The 14,427-nt window shown below is 41.6% G+C and overlaps 1 protein-coding gene across 6 annotated transcripts in view; it reads right to left on the minus strand.

Annotated features, from left to right (window-relative positions):
* Nucleotides 1-14,427, minus strand: part of bin1a (bridging integrator 1a) — a 161,623-nt gene that overhangs the window by 6,863 nt on the left and 140,333 nt on the right. For 3 of the 6 annotated variants that reach the window (XM_043694269.2, XM_087989334.1, XM_043694267.2), the window contains 6 exons: nucleotides 12,507-12,617; nucleotides 10,356-10,379; nucleotides 7,208-7,351; nucleotides 4,135-4,203; nucleotides 2,551-2,616; nucleotides 672-788 (listed from right to left, as the gene is read on the minus strand). In XM_043694269.2, the coding sequence (XP_043550204.2) occupies nucleotides 672-788; nucleotides 2,551-2,616; nucleotides 4,135-4,203; nucleotides 7,208-7,351; nucleotides 10,356-10,379; nucleotides 12,507-12,617 (531 nt within the window). The remainder of the gene's footprint in view (nucleotides 1-671; nucleotides 789-2,550; nucleotides 2,617-4,134; nucleotides 4,204-7,207; nucleotides 7,352-10,355; nucleotides 10,380-12,506; nucleotides 12,618-14,427) is intronic. The other 3 variants (XM_043694271.2, XM_043694270.2, XM_043694268.2) reach the window with 2 other exon arrangements.

Consider the following 14,427-nt stretch of genomic DNA (forward strand, 5'->3'; position numbering starts at 1 on the left):
AGGGTCCTAATTTCCTTAAAAACACAAATGAATTCTCTACGTGCTTTTCCCAATTTAAATTTCAACCTGTAAATTGTTACCCTCCACACCCCTCAAAGGTAGTGTCGTAGCTCCAATAGTGGACAAGCTTTTCTCACTGTGCTGACCTCTGTCCATGAGGCTAGTGTAGAATACAGATGGGATATGGAACTGCAGTCTCTCCCATCCCCACACATTCAAAACAAAAGCCCTGCTGAACATACACTAACTGATGGACTTTTTATTTTTCTGGTCAAACTTGATTAAATTAGATTCCCTACAGTGTGGAAACAGGCCCTTCGGCCCAACAAGTCCACACCGACCCTCCGAAGAGTAACGCACCCAGATCCATTTCCCTCTGACTAATGCACCTAACACTATGGACAATTTAGAATGGCCAATTCACCTAACCTGCACATCTGTGTGTGTGGGAGGAAACCAGAGCAGCTGGAGGAAACCCACGCAGACATGGGGAGAACGTGCAAACTCCACACATACAGTCACCCAAGGCTGGAATCGAACCTGGGTCCCTCGCGCTGTGAGGCAGCAGTGCTAACCACTGAGCCATCGTGCCACCCCTAAAGATAGGAGTAATATGAAGTAGTAGCAGCTACTTCAATGCATTTTGCTACCAAATTAAACTCGACACCCACCTTAAACTGAAATCCAGGGGGCATTTCCATATCCTCAGCAGGGACTGTATCGTACACAGCTCCATTTGTGGTTGCTGGAAGAGTCTCGGTCACTACAGCTGGCAACGCATCCTTGGGCTTAATTTAGGAAAAATAGGCAGCATTTAGCATAATGCAAATTTCAGCAGCACTGAAGTAACGTGGAAAAACTAAACCATACTGCTTACCTACTCCACCTTACACTTGTACTGAGCCTTCAATGGAGTGCTTTATCAAATAACATTTGACAATTATTTGAACAAACACGAGGGGACAAAGGCTTTGTCTAAAAGTATCAAGGAGGTTCTCAAGATCTGCCAAGGATACAGCAGTTTAGGTGGGACTTCCAGAGCTCAGTGCCTAGATACCAGAAGGTACAATCAAAGTCTGGAACATTTAAATATCAGTGCTATGGCCATGGCTCCCCAGAGCTGTAGGGGACTGAAGAAGGTTACAAGATAAGAGCAGGCAATGTGAAGGATTCTAAACCTCCGAGGATTTTTTTTTTAATAAGTTGAGGCATTGTTGGACCAGGAGCCAAAGCTAGTCAGCAAGCAAAAGGGGTGTTGGTGAATGGAAATTGAAACCAACATACAACTAGCCCAGAGAGTGGTGGGGGCATGGAATGCGCTGCCTGTGGGAGTGGCAGAGTCAGAATCATTGGTGATCTTTGAGTGGCAATTGGATAGGTACATGGATGGGTGCTTAAGCTAGGACAAACGTTCCGCACAACATCGTGGGCCAAAGGGCCTGTTCTGTGCTATATTGTTCTATGTTCTATGTAACATTTGGCATGAACAAAAACTCAGTTTATTTGCCATCTTGTCATTTCAAACAAGTGTAGCCTTCACCATCACTTTAGGAGAGAACCTTTGAGACAACTCAGGAGTAGGCACCAATTGCGGTCACCCTTTGGGTGAGATGCTGAACCCCCTCTAAGAAATCCCACATCACTAATCCAGGAATACCAGAGGAATTCTCCTTGTATATGCTGGTCAACACTGATCTCTGAATCATCGAACCAGCACCAAATCTGATGAAGTCAGCTTGCATACAAGTTGTGGGATAGTTTTCTGTGCAGAATGGCTGCCATAATGGTTGGCAAAACAGAAGCAACTGCAGTATAAAGCTATACATTGGGGGCAAAGTGTTTTTGGACTTTGGACGATGTGAAAGGTCCTTGCAAGTTTATCACCCCACCGTCTCCCAATTCAAGTGGGCCCTTAGGGTACATGAAGATTTAAAAAGGGAATACCAGTGTCTGGGGGTTAAATCACTGAAAAGACAGTCAGCGCTGGGGAAGAAAAAAAAGAATGGCAAGTGTAGATGTGGCTGGAGTCAGAACCAATTGGGTTTTCAGAGCACTGACTCGAAACAGTGGGGACTTGGAGGGTTTGAAATACAAGCAGTTTGCAAATTTGAGACATTAGGAGACAAGAATTCAAGTGTAGGATGAATTGTACCCTCTAAGTTTGGCTTCCACGTGATCCTACTAAAAAGTCTGCACAGCTTCAGTTCAGTCAGATGTCAACAGGTCCACTCTGCTTTACTGTTTTAACCAATTCGCACATTATTCAAGTCCCAGGGTAGAAGAAAACCCAAAAACAGCAGCAGAGTGGAACGGATGCTACATATGAAAACGACAGACAAGACACCCGCTGGGATGAACAAGATAGTTTAACCAACATCCTTACTCCAGATTCCCTGAAAACACAACTAGGTTATTAATGACTATGAAATGTTACAGAACCAAGCTAAGTAGATGGACTTGTAATAACAAATCAACCACAATCTAACAGACGTGCAGGGCTGAAATGCCTCTATTGCTATGGTAGAAACTTCTCTCGATATTTCCCCTCACCATGGCCAGCTCTGTACCAGCTTCATTTTCCAAAAGTTCGTTCTTTGGTTCTGGCTGGGCCTCCAACTGAAATTCAGGGAAATATTATTAGATGGAAGACTGGCATCCAACATTACAAATCATATTCAAATAAAATGCTTTGATTACTAAGGTATAATAGCATAGCCAATGTCCAGAAACCCAGAGGCCCAAATGCTCAGAGACAAGTTCAAATCACAGCTAGGTAATTAAAATTCAACTCACCTAGAATAAAATCTTAGTCTGATGACTATGTTGCTGTAAAAACCCAACTGGTTCACTGAGAATCTTGAGTGGGGAGTGAGGAGTGAACCAGTTTTCCTTCTTCAACCTTCCACGTACACAGCTATGTGGCTGGCACTTGAGCACTCAGCAAACCACATGTGGGATTGATCCTCTACAGATGATGATACCATGTACCTACACAGTGTAGCAGCCCCTCCCCATCAAGGAGGGTCAGGGAGGCCAACAAATGCTGGCCTTGCCACTGATGCTCATGGGCCCAGCACAATTTTTTTTTTAAAAAGATGCTTTGTTAAATTGAGGTCTACCTGCTCTTCAGGTGATGTTCAAAAAGATCAATGGTCCAGGGCAGTACAGAGGAATGCTGCATAGTCAGTGGTGCCGTCTTTCACATGAGTTTGCAAATGGGAATAATAGAATCATGAGATAATCATTTAAGTGAATCAGTGGAGTCCACCCTGGTGTCATGAGTCCACAAATCACCACAATCATGCATCTCACTTTTACTGTGTATAAAATGACTCATCCTTAAAACATGGCCTATACTTTAAGAAATAAGTCATTGGAGGCAAAAAACATATCAGCCCAATCTACCAAAAGGTGCCAGTATAAACATTTTCTTCCACTCTGTCCATTAAATGGTGCGGACAAGTGAAGAGAATAAAAGTTCCAGAGAACTAGCACAGGCATGGGTAGACTTGCCTCTGTCTGAGCGACAAGATTCATTGCTCGAGTTCATCTGTGACAGTGAAGAGCCGAATAGCCTGCTAGCACCTTCTCAACCTGCACTCAGGTACTGACTGTACAATATCGATTGCTACTTTCAGTGCATGAGGGGAAAGAATTACATTGCACTTCTAAATTCAAGCTCCAGTCTTGGCAATGGTTGCTGGACGGGGGTGAGCACTTATGTTGGTGGATACATGGATGGGTGGGAGTCAGAGTCAGAGGCCAGAATTGGAACATCCTTTGAACTTCAGCCCTCAAAGTCTGCCTTTGTAATATGCACTCCATTCAGTAGAAGAAATAATCAACTTTCCAACTTACTCACTATGACTAACAAATCTGTCCCCTTTCATTTCCATCTCATCAGCAATCAAAAGGAAGTTGATCAGGGAAGCAATCTAAGGAACTCCATGCTTTGCTACTGAAACGAGCTGTATTTCTGGCCCTAAATTAGTTTCATCTTGATCTTAATATGAAAGAAAAAAATGAAACATCTGATTTCAGATGCTGCAAAAACCAAGCACAAAGCCAAATGATGTATGAAAGTCACCAAAATACACTCATACAGTATTAGTTATAGAAAGTCTTGGTTCCTACAACAGATGTAACTTTGTCTTCAGCTTCCTTCTCTGCAACTTCACTGGTGGCATTCACTTGCTCCACTGTCTGCAACAGAACAAAGTATAAAATTATCAGAGGAGCAATCCGTCAATTGAAAAATCAGAAATGCACTGGGGTCACTTATGGTCAATGTTGTGCACGACTTAGATGGCAACTTCAACAATAGGAAACACCCCAGAAACACTATCAAAGTGTGCCACTAACCTTGCAAAGTAATTAAGTGACTAAATTTTTAGTCGAGGAAACCAGTTTAAGTTGTGTCTTAAAGGAAGAGGAAAGAGGTACATCGTCAAAAAGTACCATTAAGTCCTTAATTGAGAACAGCACTCCCTTTGCCTGTCTGCATGGTATCTAAATATTAAGAGCATCAGTAGTCATATTCTACACTTTGTTCAAATGTATTTAAGATGGCAAAGTGTTAAATCCATACTTTTGAAAATATCAAATGGAACTCTTCAAGCCAGAGAAAGTTTCAGCTTAGTTTTGGGAGAAATAAGATGAAGAACACCTTCACAAAAATCTATGAACGAGGTGCCAGAAGACTGGAAGGTGGCTAATATGGTGGCAATATTCAAGAAAGGTGGAAAGAAAGAAAAAAATAACTATAGACCGGTGAGCCTGATATCAGTGGTGGCTGAGCTGTTGGAGGAGATTGAGGGACAGGTTTCAGATGAATTTAGAAAACACTGATTAGGGATAATCAGCATGGCTTCGTGCATGGGAAATTATGTCTCACTATCTTGAATTTTTTTGGGGGAAGAGGTGACAAAACATTGATGAAGGCAGAGCAATATATGTTGTCTATGTGGACTTCAGCAAGGCATTCGACAAGGTTCCACACAGTCGACTGGTTAGCAAAGTTAGTTCACATGGAATTCAGTAGGAACTAGCCAACTGGGTACAAAATTGGCCTGAAGGCAGGATACAGGTGGTGGTAGAGGTTTGGTTTTGGGACTGGAGGTGTGTGGCTAGTGGTGTGCCACAAATATCGGTGTTGGGTGCACCGTTTTTCTTCATATATTTAAATTCAAACTGTTTATAAGAGGTATGATTAGTAAGTTTGCAGATGACACCAAAATAAATGGCATGAGTATGGAGTACAACCACACCTTGATCAGATAGGCCAAGGAGTGGTGGATGAAGATAAATGTGAAGTGCTGCATTTTGGCAAGACAAATCAGGGCAGGACTTAGATACTTCACGGTAAGGTCCTGGGGGATGTTGCTGAACAAAGAGACCTTGGTGTGCAGGTTCATGGCTCCTTGACAGTGCAGTCACAGATAGACACAGTGGTGAAGGAGGCATTTGGCATGCTTGCCTGTATTAGTCAGTGCATTGAACATAGGAGTTTAGATGCCATGTTGTAGGTGTACAGGAAATTGTTAAGGGCACTTTAGAATACTGTGTTCAATTCTGGTGCTTCGACTAAAGGAAAGATTTTGTTAAAGCTTGAAAGGGCCTAAAAGACTTAAGGATGCTGCCAGGATTGGAAGGTCTGAACTGAATAGTGGCTTTTTCCACTGGAGGCTGAGGGGTGGCCTTAGAGGTTTATAAAATTATAAGGGACATGGACAGGGCAAACAGCCAAGGTCTTTCAGTTCACAGGTCAAAGGTGAGGCACAATGCTTCAATTCTAAACTGAAAGTGTTGTGTCCAACAGTGATGGCATTGTCTAAATGAGAATCGTATTCATGGCAAAGTTGGAGGTGATGGGAATAGCAAAAAGCAAATCAATGACATTACTAAAATGTTCAGTCTGAACATCGGGTTAGATGGCATGTGCACGTGCGTGCACAGAAATGTTTTAACAGCAATGCATCATGCTCCACCCCAACTGCCCATCAGCAAGAAACCCAGATCAAGTGCCAAATCAGGCATTAAACGGTGACTGGATGGCTGCAGGCTTCTCAACCAGACACATTTGGCAGCAAAGATGCCTCACCCCACCTGGAGCTGTCAGCCAGAGGCCAGCTATGGCAGTGTACAGCAGAGGGAGCAAAGCCAAGACTACTGGCCGAATACCAGCTCTTAAGCAAAATATTACTGCTTCGATTGGGAGTGCGGGGTCAGCAGTCAGAGTCAAGGCAGGCCATACCCCGAACTTCACCTGTGCTCCAAATTTCCTCTAACTTGGGCTAAAACCAAATAGGCTTTCACGAAGCAAAGGCCACCCATCTTTTGTCTGCTAGTAAGGCTGATGGCGGGTACATTTATCAGTTAAGGGATTTAATCGGTGCCTTCCTGCTCAAAACTTCCACTGTCAAGATAGTCAACACCTACCTGGTGCCACTACTCGGTATATGCTCCCCCATGATTTTCCTGGCCATTTGTCAAAGGGAAAATCCTGCCCAGTGTAAATAATCACCCAAGGTTATGCATGCCAAAAGCATGATGCGAAGAACTACCCTTATTCTGGAATGGTGCCAAAGGTCAGTTCCAGTACAAACACCAGAACATAACCTACGAACTCTCTCCCTGACCAAGTGCCACTGTGTTTAAAATCACCATTCTGATTTCAATCAGACTCCAGGTGGCATAGCAGGGCAGCTGCTGAACAGCCAAAAATAACTAAAGAAAAATAACTGGGTTCTGAAAGGTCACTAGACTTGAAGCACTTGTTTCTCTCCATAGATGTTGCCAAACCTGCTGAGTTACTCCAGCAACTTCTGTTTTGGTTTGTTTCTGATCTGGAATTTTCTCCTCCCTAGTGGCATTGTGGGTCAACCCACAGCAGGTGGATGCAGTGGTTCAAGGCGGCAGCTCACCACCACCTTTTTCAAGGGCAACTCGGGACGGGGCAATAAGTGCTGGCCAGCTAGAGATGCCCACATCTCATAGATGAGTAAATAATACTTCCAGCATCTGCAACTTATGATAAAAATAACAGCTTAACAAGTGACAACGTGGTAATTCTGTGCTCAACATTCTAGTCGGAGCCCTGATAACGGCAAACATTTGCAGGGCAACCTACAGTGCAGATATTGTATGTTTGCAGCACATTGTTCAGAAATGTACATCTAAAATTACACAGGCAATTATTTACACTTACTTGAGCAGGGGCACCTTCATTCTTGCTATGCAGGCTGGGCTGGGCTGACCAGTCCACTGCAAAATTGCTCTCACCAAGACCATCACTCATGGCCATACTAGGAGACGGGTCCATGGACATGCTGTTAGATGCAGTTTTTTCAGGCTGTACCATTCAGGGAGAAAAGATAAAGAAAGTAGTATAGTAAAAAGGAAAGACAGGCTCGCAGTGAAGAGACCCACATTAAAAAGAATGGCATGCAAACAAAAATGGCTTTTATCGCTACAGAGTTTATAGTCGGTCAAAACATTACTCCAATGAATCTTAAAGCACCAATTTTGTTTTTCTCAAGAGAATTCGCACTCTACTGAATGTTTGTAGAAGAAATTTTGTTCAGATCACATTGGCTCTAGCTTCACTTTTACTCAATACCATTATAAAATACTTCTGGTAAATACAGTTAGATTATTGTACTTTACAAGGCCTTCATGAACGCCATGATGCAGAACACCCTCTGCATGTATAGCTTCCCACTCCAGTTTGAAGGAAATGAACAATGAAAATTTACAGTTGAGTAATAGTGTTAAATGAAGACTCCACTACAAGTTTTGCAGAATTGAAGAAAAAAAAAGAGATAGGGACTTCACCAATTTACCGCCACCCTCCCCAGTAAAACAGTTACTTACCTACTTTAAAAATAATCAGTCCAATAAATTAATAACTCAATTGTGAAGTCAAGCTTAACCCCATAGTTACCACAGACTGCAACTCAGTTTAATTCCTTGGGATAATTTAGTTTTTTGCTCATGTCTGCAGATTTCAATATATGCTAATTTTGCATTTGATTGCTATCACTGTTGTAGGCGACCAGCCTTGGCAAAGACAAAGATAACTGGCAACATCTCACTGCAGAGTGTAACTATTTTATACCTAGGGAAAGATAATGCAGTGGTTACATTACTGGATTACTAATCCAGAGGCATGAACCAATGTTCCAAGGCATGAGTTTGAGTCATACCGTGGAACTTAAGTTCAATTAATTAAATGAATCAGGAATGAAAGTTAGCAACAGTTAGAGATTTTAAACTATTCAATTGTTCTGTGGTATACGTATGCCCTTTGGCAATGGACACATGCCATCTTTATCCAGTATCGATTGTACTCCAGTCCCATATTTCTGAAATGACCTAGTAAGTCACTCAGTTAAAGGACAATAGGAACAAGCAATAAAATGTTGGTCGGGCCATTGACATACACGTTCCAAACGTATCGAGGGAGAACATTTTTCATGAAACTGAACTGTTTTCCCAAGATTTTGTTCAGGACAGTTTAAAAGGAACACAATTAGAGCAGAAATGTTTGGATTTTACTGGGAAAATTAATTACGCCTAATTTTCACAATACTTTGTTTCACTAAGTAATTATTCAGGAGAGGTGTCAAGGACTCTCTGCATAATAAGGAGTAGAAACTCCTACTGGATTGCTTCTCATTCTTCAGCTGGGGTTAACGGAAGTCAGTTAGATGGGAACTTTTACTGAGAATGGCTGAGCTCATGTGAATGATTAATGCCAAGTCACATCAGCACTGAATCAGGCACTCTGATGCCTTAATATTTGGACATGCTACAAAACGTTAAAAGATCTCCACTGCTCTTAATCCACACAAGGGTCATCAATACAGTAAAACAGGTTCAAACACAAAAAAACCTCTTTGGAAGATTTATGTTAATTTTAGTGATTAAAACACCACATCACAACCACAATCCCACTGGTGCTTTACTGTTGGCATCATAGAACATGAAACATAAATTTCCAACATTATCTTCAAATACAACAAATAAAATCCTTTCGGCCATGAGAAGTTACCAATAAATTGCGTAGTTGAAGTGACTTCAATCTGACAAATCTGAGAGCACAAGTGCAAGGGGTGCCAGTGTACACAGATCCTACATGTCTCCTTGTAAGAAAATCTATTATTTAAACAAATTAGCTAAAGAAACCTATGATATTAAATACATATCTATACAAAAGAGCAAAAGAAAAAAGATACAATCCCCATAATTGCAGAAGACTTCAAAAAAAGTGCAACACTGCAACCTGATTAAAAACCGAAAGAACTGCGGATGCTGTAAATTATAAGTAAAAACAGAAATTGCTGTAATAGCTCGGGCAAGCCTGGCAGAGTTAATGTTTCAGGTCGAGTAACCCTTCCTGAGGAAGGGAAACGTTAACCTTGCTTTCTCTCCACAGATGCTGCCAGGCCTGCTAAGCTTTTCCAGCAATTTCTAATTTGCTTCTGCAATTTGATTGGACTGGTTGCAAGCAGAACCTATCCATCCCATAAAATGGGACTGATGGTACAATTCTGATGATCTGCAACATTGAATATTCCTCTCCACAGATGCGTCCAGATCAGAGTATTTCCAGCATCCTGAACTGTGCTTTGAGGATCCAATCCAAGCTTGCTTACATTGGATATCCTCAATAATTATCTTGATCACTCAGCATAGTACAACTCCAGCAGTGCATAAAACCATGTTTCACATGGTTGGCTGATCCCCAGAGTCAAATTTATTGATTTTCTTTTTAAAATGCCTTTACATTACCCACAGGTGATAAGTTTAAGGCAGCAACAGGACACAATTGGCAAAAGAAAATAACTGGATGTGTAGGTATTAAAGAAACTATCCCAAGTCAAGATTCTTTAGTCAGCAGGTTAAAAAAAATCACTTAATCTTGTCCATTTTGACTGTAAAACACTGAAACAAAGTACAAAGACAAAAGTAACAGGACATAACAGATTCGCTGCAACTTGAGAAGCCATTTGATAAAGATAAAGACAAGACTGGCACAGATGTAGGAGGCAACATTCACTTGTACAAGACATTGGGCTTTAAATGCAAAGCAACTGTGAGCAAGGTGCAGAGAGTCACAGGTTGGGTATATGAAAGAAGTTATTTTGCACGAGAAATAATGAACAAGTGCATGCTGGCGAACATTAGGAAAAGCACCTTACTGCTCATTCAAGCTCAGGCTCTGCCAGTTGTTCAGAACAGCACATGGACTATATATATACACACACACAACTGGATGGGCAGCAACAGGCAAGAATTGGTGAACATGCCAAAAGTTAAGTGTGTTTTAAAAATAAATGATCTATGGTGCTTACCTCCCACAAATCCCAAGGTAAAGACTAGCATGTTGAATAAAATACATAAAACAGGTGAATTGAGCAGGTGCTAGTTACATCATCTTGTAAGAGTATACTATACCTCAACAAGAGAGGAAGTGCATTTTAAAGATAATCAGTAAACACCCAAGTTAGAGTTAAATTAAACCTAGCTAATCTTGTGTTAGTTGACGAAACTAAATTTTCTTTTAAAGTATTTACTGGTGAAAAAGATCGCTGAATTACACAAGAAAGGAGACCATTTCACCAGTTTTGGCCCCAAATCTCAAATTTCTCCTGTTTCAATTTGTTGAACAAGATAAGTGGAAGGGAAAAAAACATTTATAGGGATATGGAGGTTGAGGGGACTGGGTCCAACTGGACAGCCCTTTGAAGAACCATGGGGACTCAATGGGTCCTGCGAACTCCTCCGAAATATTTTTTCCAAAGAAAGCATTCAGATATTTTAAGATGTGGCACTGAGGCAGCTGGGACTTGAACCTTGACCTTTTGGCCCAGAGGTAGGTACAACCATTGCGCACAAGAGCCTATGGATTTCTTCGATGCTGAATGATTCCAGCTTGATAACACCATGGCTTGATCCAATCAGCAAGCACTTCAAAAAAATAAACCAAAAGATGTTTCAAATAGTTTAGAACAAGTAGACGAAAGGGCAGCCTATGGCTACAGCCATGCTTGTCTGAAAACACCTGATCTCAAGCTAGACAGACTCAAGGTTGGTTAGGACTTGATGGGAGACTGCTCGAATATACCAGGTACAGTCAGGCTTTAAAAATGCTCTCATGGTGCACTGGTAATGTCTCTGCCCTCTAATCCAGGAGGCCTAGGCTCAAGTCCCACCTGTTCCAAAGGTTTATAACAACATCTCTGAATAGGTTGATTGAAAAAAAAAGGTTGAGTTAGAAAAAGAGGAAAGATCAAGAATTGCAAGTGTCTGACCAGTAGTTTTTAATTTAAAATTGCTTAGTGCCAATTAAACAGCTGTTTGAGCAAGTCACAAAGTGTGCTCTCCATTCGGTGCAATCAATGGGAAAGCTGGGTTAGAAAGCATAACATAGAAAAATCACAATGGGCGGAGGGGAAGCTTTGGAGAATCAGTGTGAAAGGTAGTCTGCACAGTCATTCCAGTGGGTTTTTCAGACCCGAGGACTAAATATTGGCCATGCTGCCAACACCACACCTACATAGCCTGCTTGTGGAAGGGGTTGAATGCGAGAAAAAATGACCGCCTCATTCCTGCAAGCAACCATGGGCAGTGGCAACATACTGCAAATACTTCATCATACACAGCCACAGGAAGGGGCAACCAGAAGCAATATATTTAAGAGCACTGGAAACTAAGGTGGAGGTAGATAAGGAGCAGGAATAATCTTTCTTTGGAGGCATTAGCAGATGCAGGGAAGACCTATGGGTGGCAACTCAAAACATCTTTCTTAACTTGACTGGGATTTGCAGAGTTGGTATGCCAATTACTGCTCAAAAATTAGTTAATTTTCTCCAAACCTTTAGAACTGTGAACATACACTGTCTAAGACAGACCATGCATTAAGTTAATCAGTGAGGGTTAATTTCCATTGTACCTTGGTGTGGCTTTTAAAAGCGTCAAGCAACTAAAATCTACAGGCTATATTAGGTCAATGCTCTTTCAGTCTCTTATCCTAGCTTGGTAGGTTCAAAATCATAAAATGCATTATCTTTATGATTGATGCTTAAAGTTCCTCTGAAATGGCCTAAGAAGCCAGACAGATAAACAGGAATGGGTAATGCCTCACCACAACACGATTAGTAAGTCAAAATAAACCTTAGCATTTTGTGCTCCATAGCACCTTGGGAGCACCATCACCTCACTGTTTAAAGTGGCTCTAAACTAGCACCCTAGGCCGTCTAGGGGCAGGCAATTAAAGACTCTTCTCCGAAGGTAATGGTGGTTAAAGTTTCAAGATGCATTGTTCTCCATTAAACCAAGAATGTGGTCAGAATCTTTGTCCCCACAATCGCAAACAGCCCAAGTTCCTCTCAGGAAAACAAGATGGTCTGATTCAATAACCAACCCTGCCTCCAAGTCGGTTCAATTTTCTACATCTTGAATAGTTGGGGCACTAACTGGAAAAAAGACTGAGCTAAACAAACCTGAGAGACTGGCGAAGCTGCTCTCACTACTGGATTGGACTCTGGCTTCAGAGGATCAAAGTCCAAGTCCAATAGGCTTCCTTCATCCTGCAGAGGCCCAGGTGCCTCAAACTAAGCAGGAGTGTGCATGGGGAGAGGAAGAGAAGAAACAGAAAAAGCAGTTTACTCATTTGTTACACAGGTATGTCATGAGTAGTTAAATATGACAGAAACACATGGAGGTTTCAGAGCAGCAAAAGATGGGGTATGTAAACAAAATGAGGCCAAAGAATGATAGTCTTTCACAACAGCAATTTTAAAGAATTATACTCCAAATGAAGAGACTGACAGACCAAAGCTACTTGCAGCAAGTTTGCCTTCATCCATATCTACAATCTTCATGGAGCCAAGGACTGAAGTCGTTTGTGATCAGACAGTGATGCCTTCTGCAGTAAACTAGATGAGACAAAACCTCCCTACAAGTCGCAGCAGCTCACTATTACCTTTTCAAGGGCAATTAGGGATGGGCAAGAAATACAGGCCCAGCCAGCAGCAACAATAGCCTGCGAATGAATAAAAACTGTTGATTTTGCTGTATACCTTTATAGGGATAGAGAGAAGAAAAATAATTAGGCAAGGACAATCAAATTCATGCCTTGGATCAGAAACGTTCCAACAATTGACTTTCCAGCAAGATTGACAGAAGATCTATTTGATTTTGTTTGCTCCCAGCATAGGAGTGGGTGGGGCATAGGGTAGATCGAAGGCAAGACATTTCATTTGGAATTAAGGGTACTGATCAGATCAGAGCACAGGTGGGAACTTAACTCTGATCACTGAAAATAGTACAGAGAAGTAGGAGACTATAGAACAGATTACTGAGCGTTCCATTTGTGGACATCCTATTTATTGAGTGGGACATGGCTCAAGACAGTTTGCAAATCAGTTGTTAACCATAATCCTAAATTAGCCTGAAATTAGTTGATTAGATGGCAGTTGAAACAATTCCACAGCAAAATAAAAGTTAAGAGCCCTTTAAAAATTTCACAGCAAAAAACATTGATTTGAGAAACAGACTGAACACATGAAGTTGACATGACAACACCCACTGCAATCCTTTTGCAATTTCACATTTACTTGGATCGATTTCAAACGGTGACCAGATAACTACAGGACGTGTCGATCAGAAGAATCTGTCACTGCAAGGGTGCCCTCCCATTCAAATCTGTGTTCACGTCACAATCATGGTTTAAGTTTTCACCACCTTTACCTCCTCTGCACCATCTGGTTGAAACAATTTTCTGAAGTACCTAGGAAGAGGTGAAATATCATACAAGGGACCCCAAGTGTTCCCTTATGTAGCCACACTTCATGTTACCATGGTGAAAATCGTGCAAAAACAAAACCAAGATGAATTAATGCAGTAGAGAAAAATTTAACAAAATGCAGGTACTGTAATCCCTTGCACTTGCTCTCTCAGAGGAGATGAGAAAGGAGAAGGGCTCTATTGAATAACATACTGTTCTTTGTTTGAAGTGGATACTCAGGACCCAAAGTTCACATCGAATAGATAGAAACTGGGAGTTTCCTCAGTATCTTCCTCTGGCCATTAGAAGGCAGTGGGCCAGGGAATGTAGATTTGTTACTGAAAAATGTCATCTGCACCTCACAGATGGTTTCTCAGAGAATATGGAAGATGCTAAACAAAAAATAAAAATAGTTTAGATAAATGTGGTGTTGCATTTTGGTACGACGAGTCAGGGCAGGACTTATACAATTAAAGGTAGGGGCCAGGGGAGTGTTACTGAACAAAGGGACTGAGGGGTGCAGGTGCATAGTTCCTTCAAAGAGCTGTCACAGGTAGCATAGTGAAGGTGGTATTTGGTATGCTTGCCTTTATTGGTCAGTACATCGGGTATAGGAAATGGGATGCCACATTGTG

This window comes from Chiloscyllium plagiosum, unplaced genomic scaffold, assembly GCF_037043375.1.
Source record: "Chiloscyllium plagiosum isolate Xiang-an unplaced genomic scaffold, Cpla_swu_hap1 HiC_scaffold_7, whole genome shotgun sequence".
NCBI lineage: Eukaryota > Metazoa > Chordata > Chondrichthyes > Orectolobiformes > Hemiscylliidae > Chiloscyllium > Chiloscyllium plagiosum.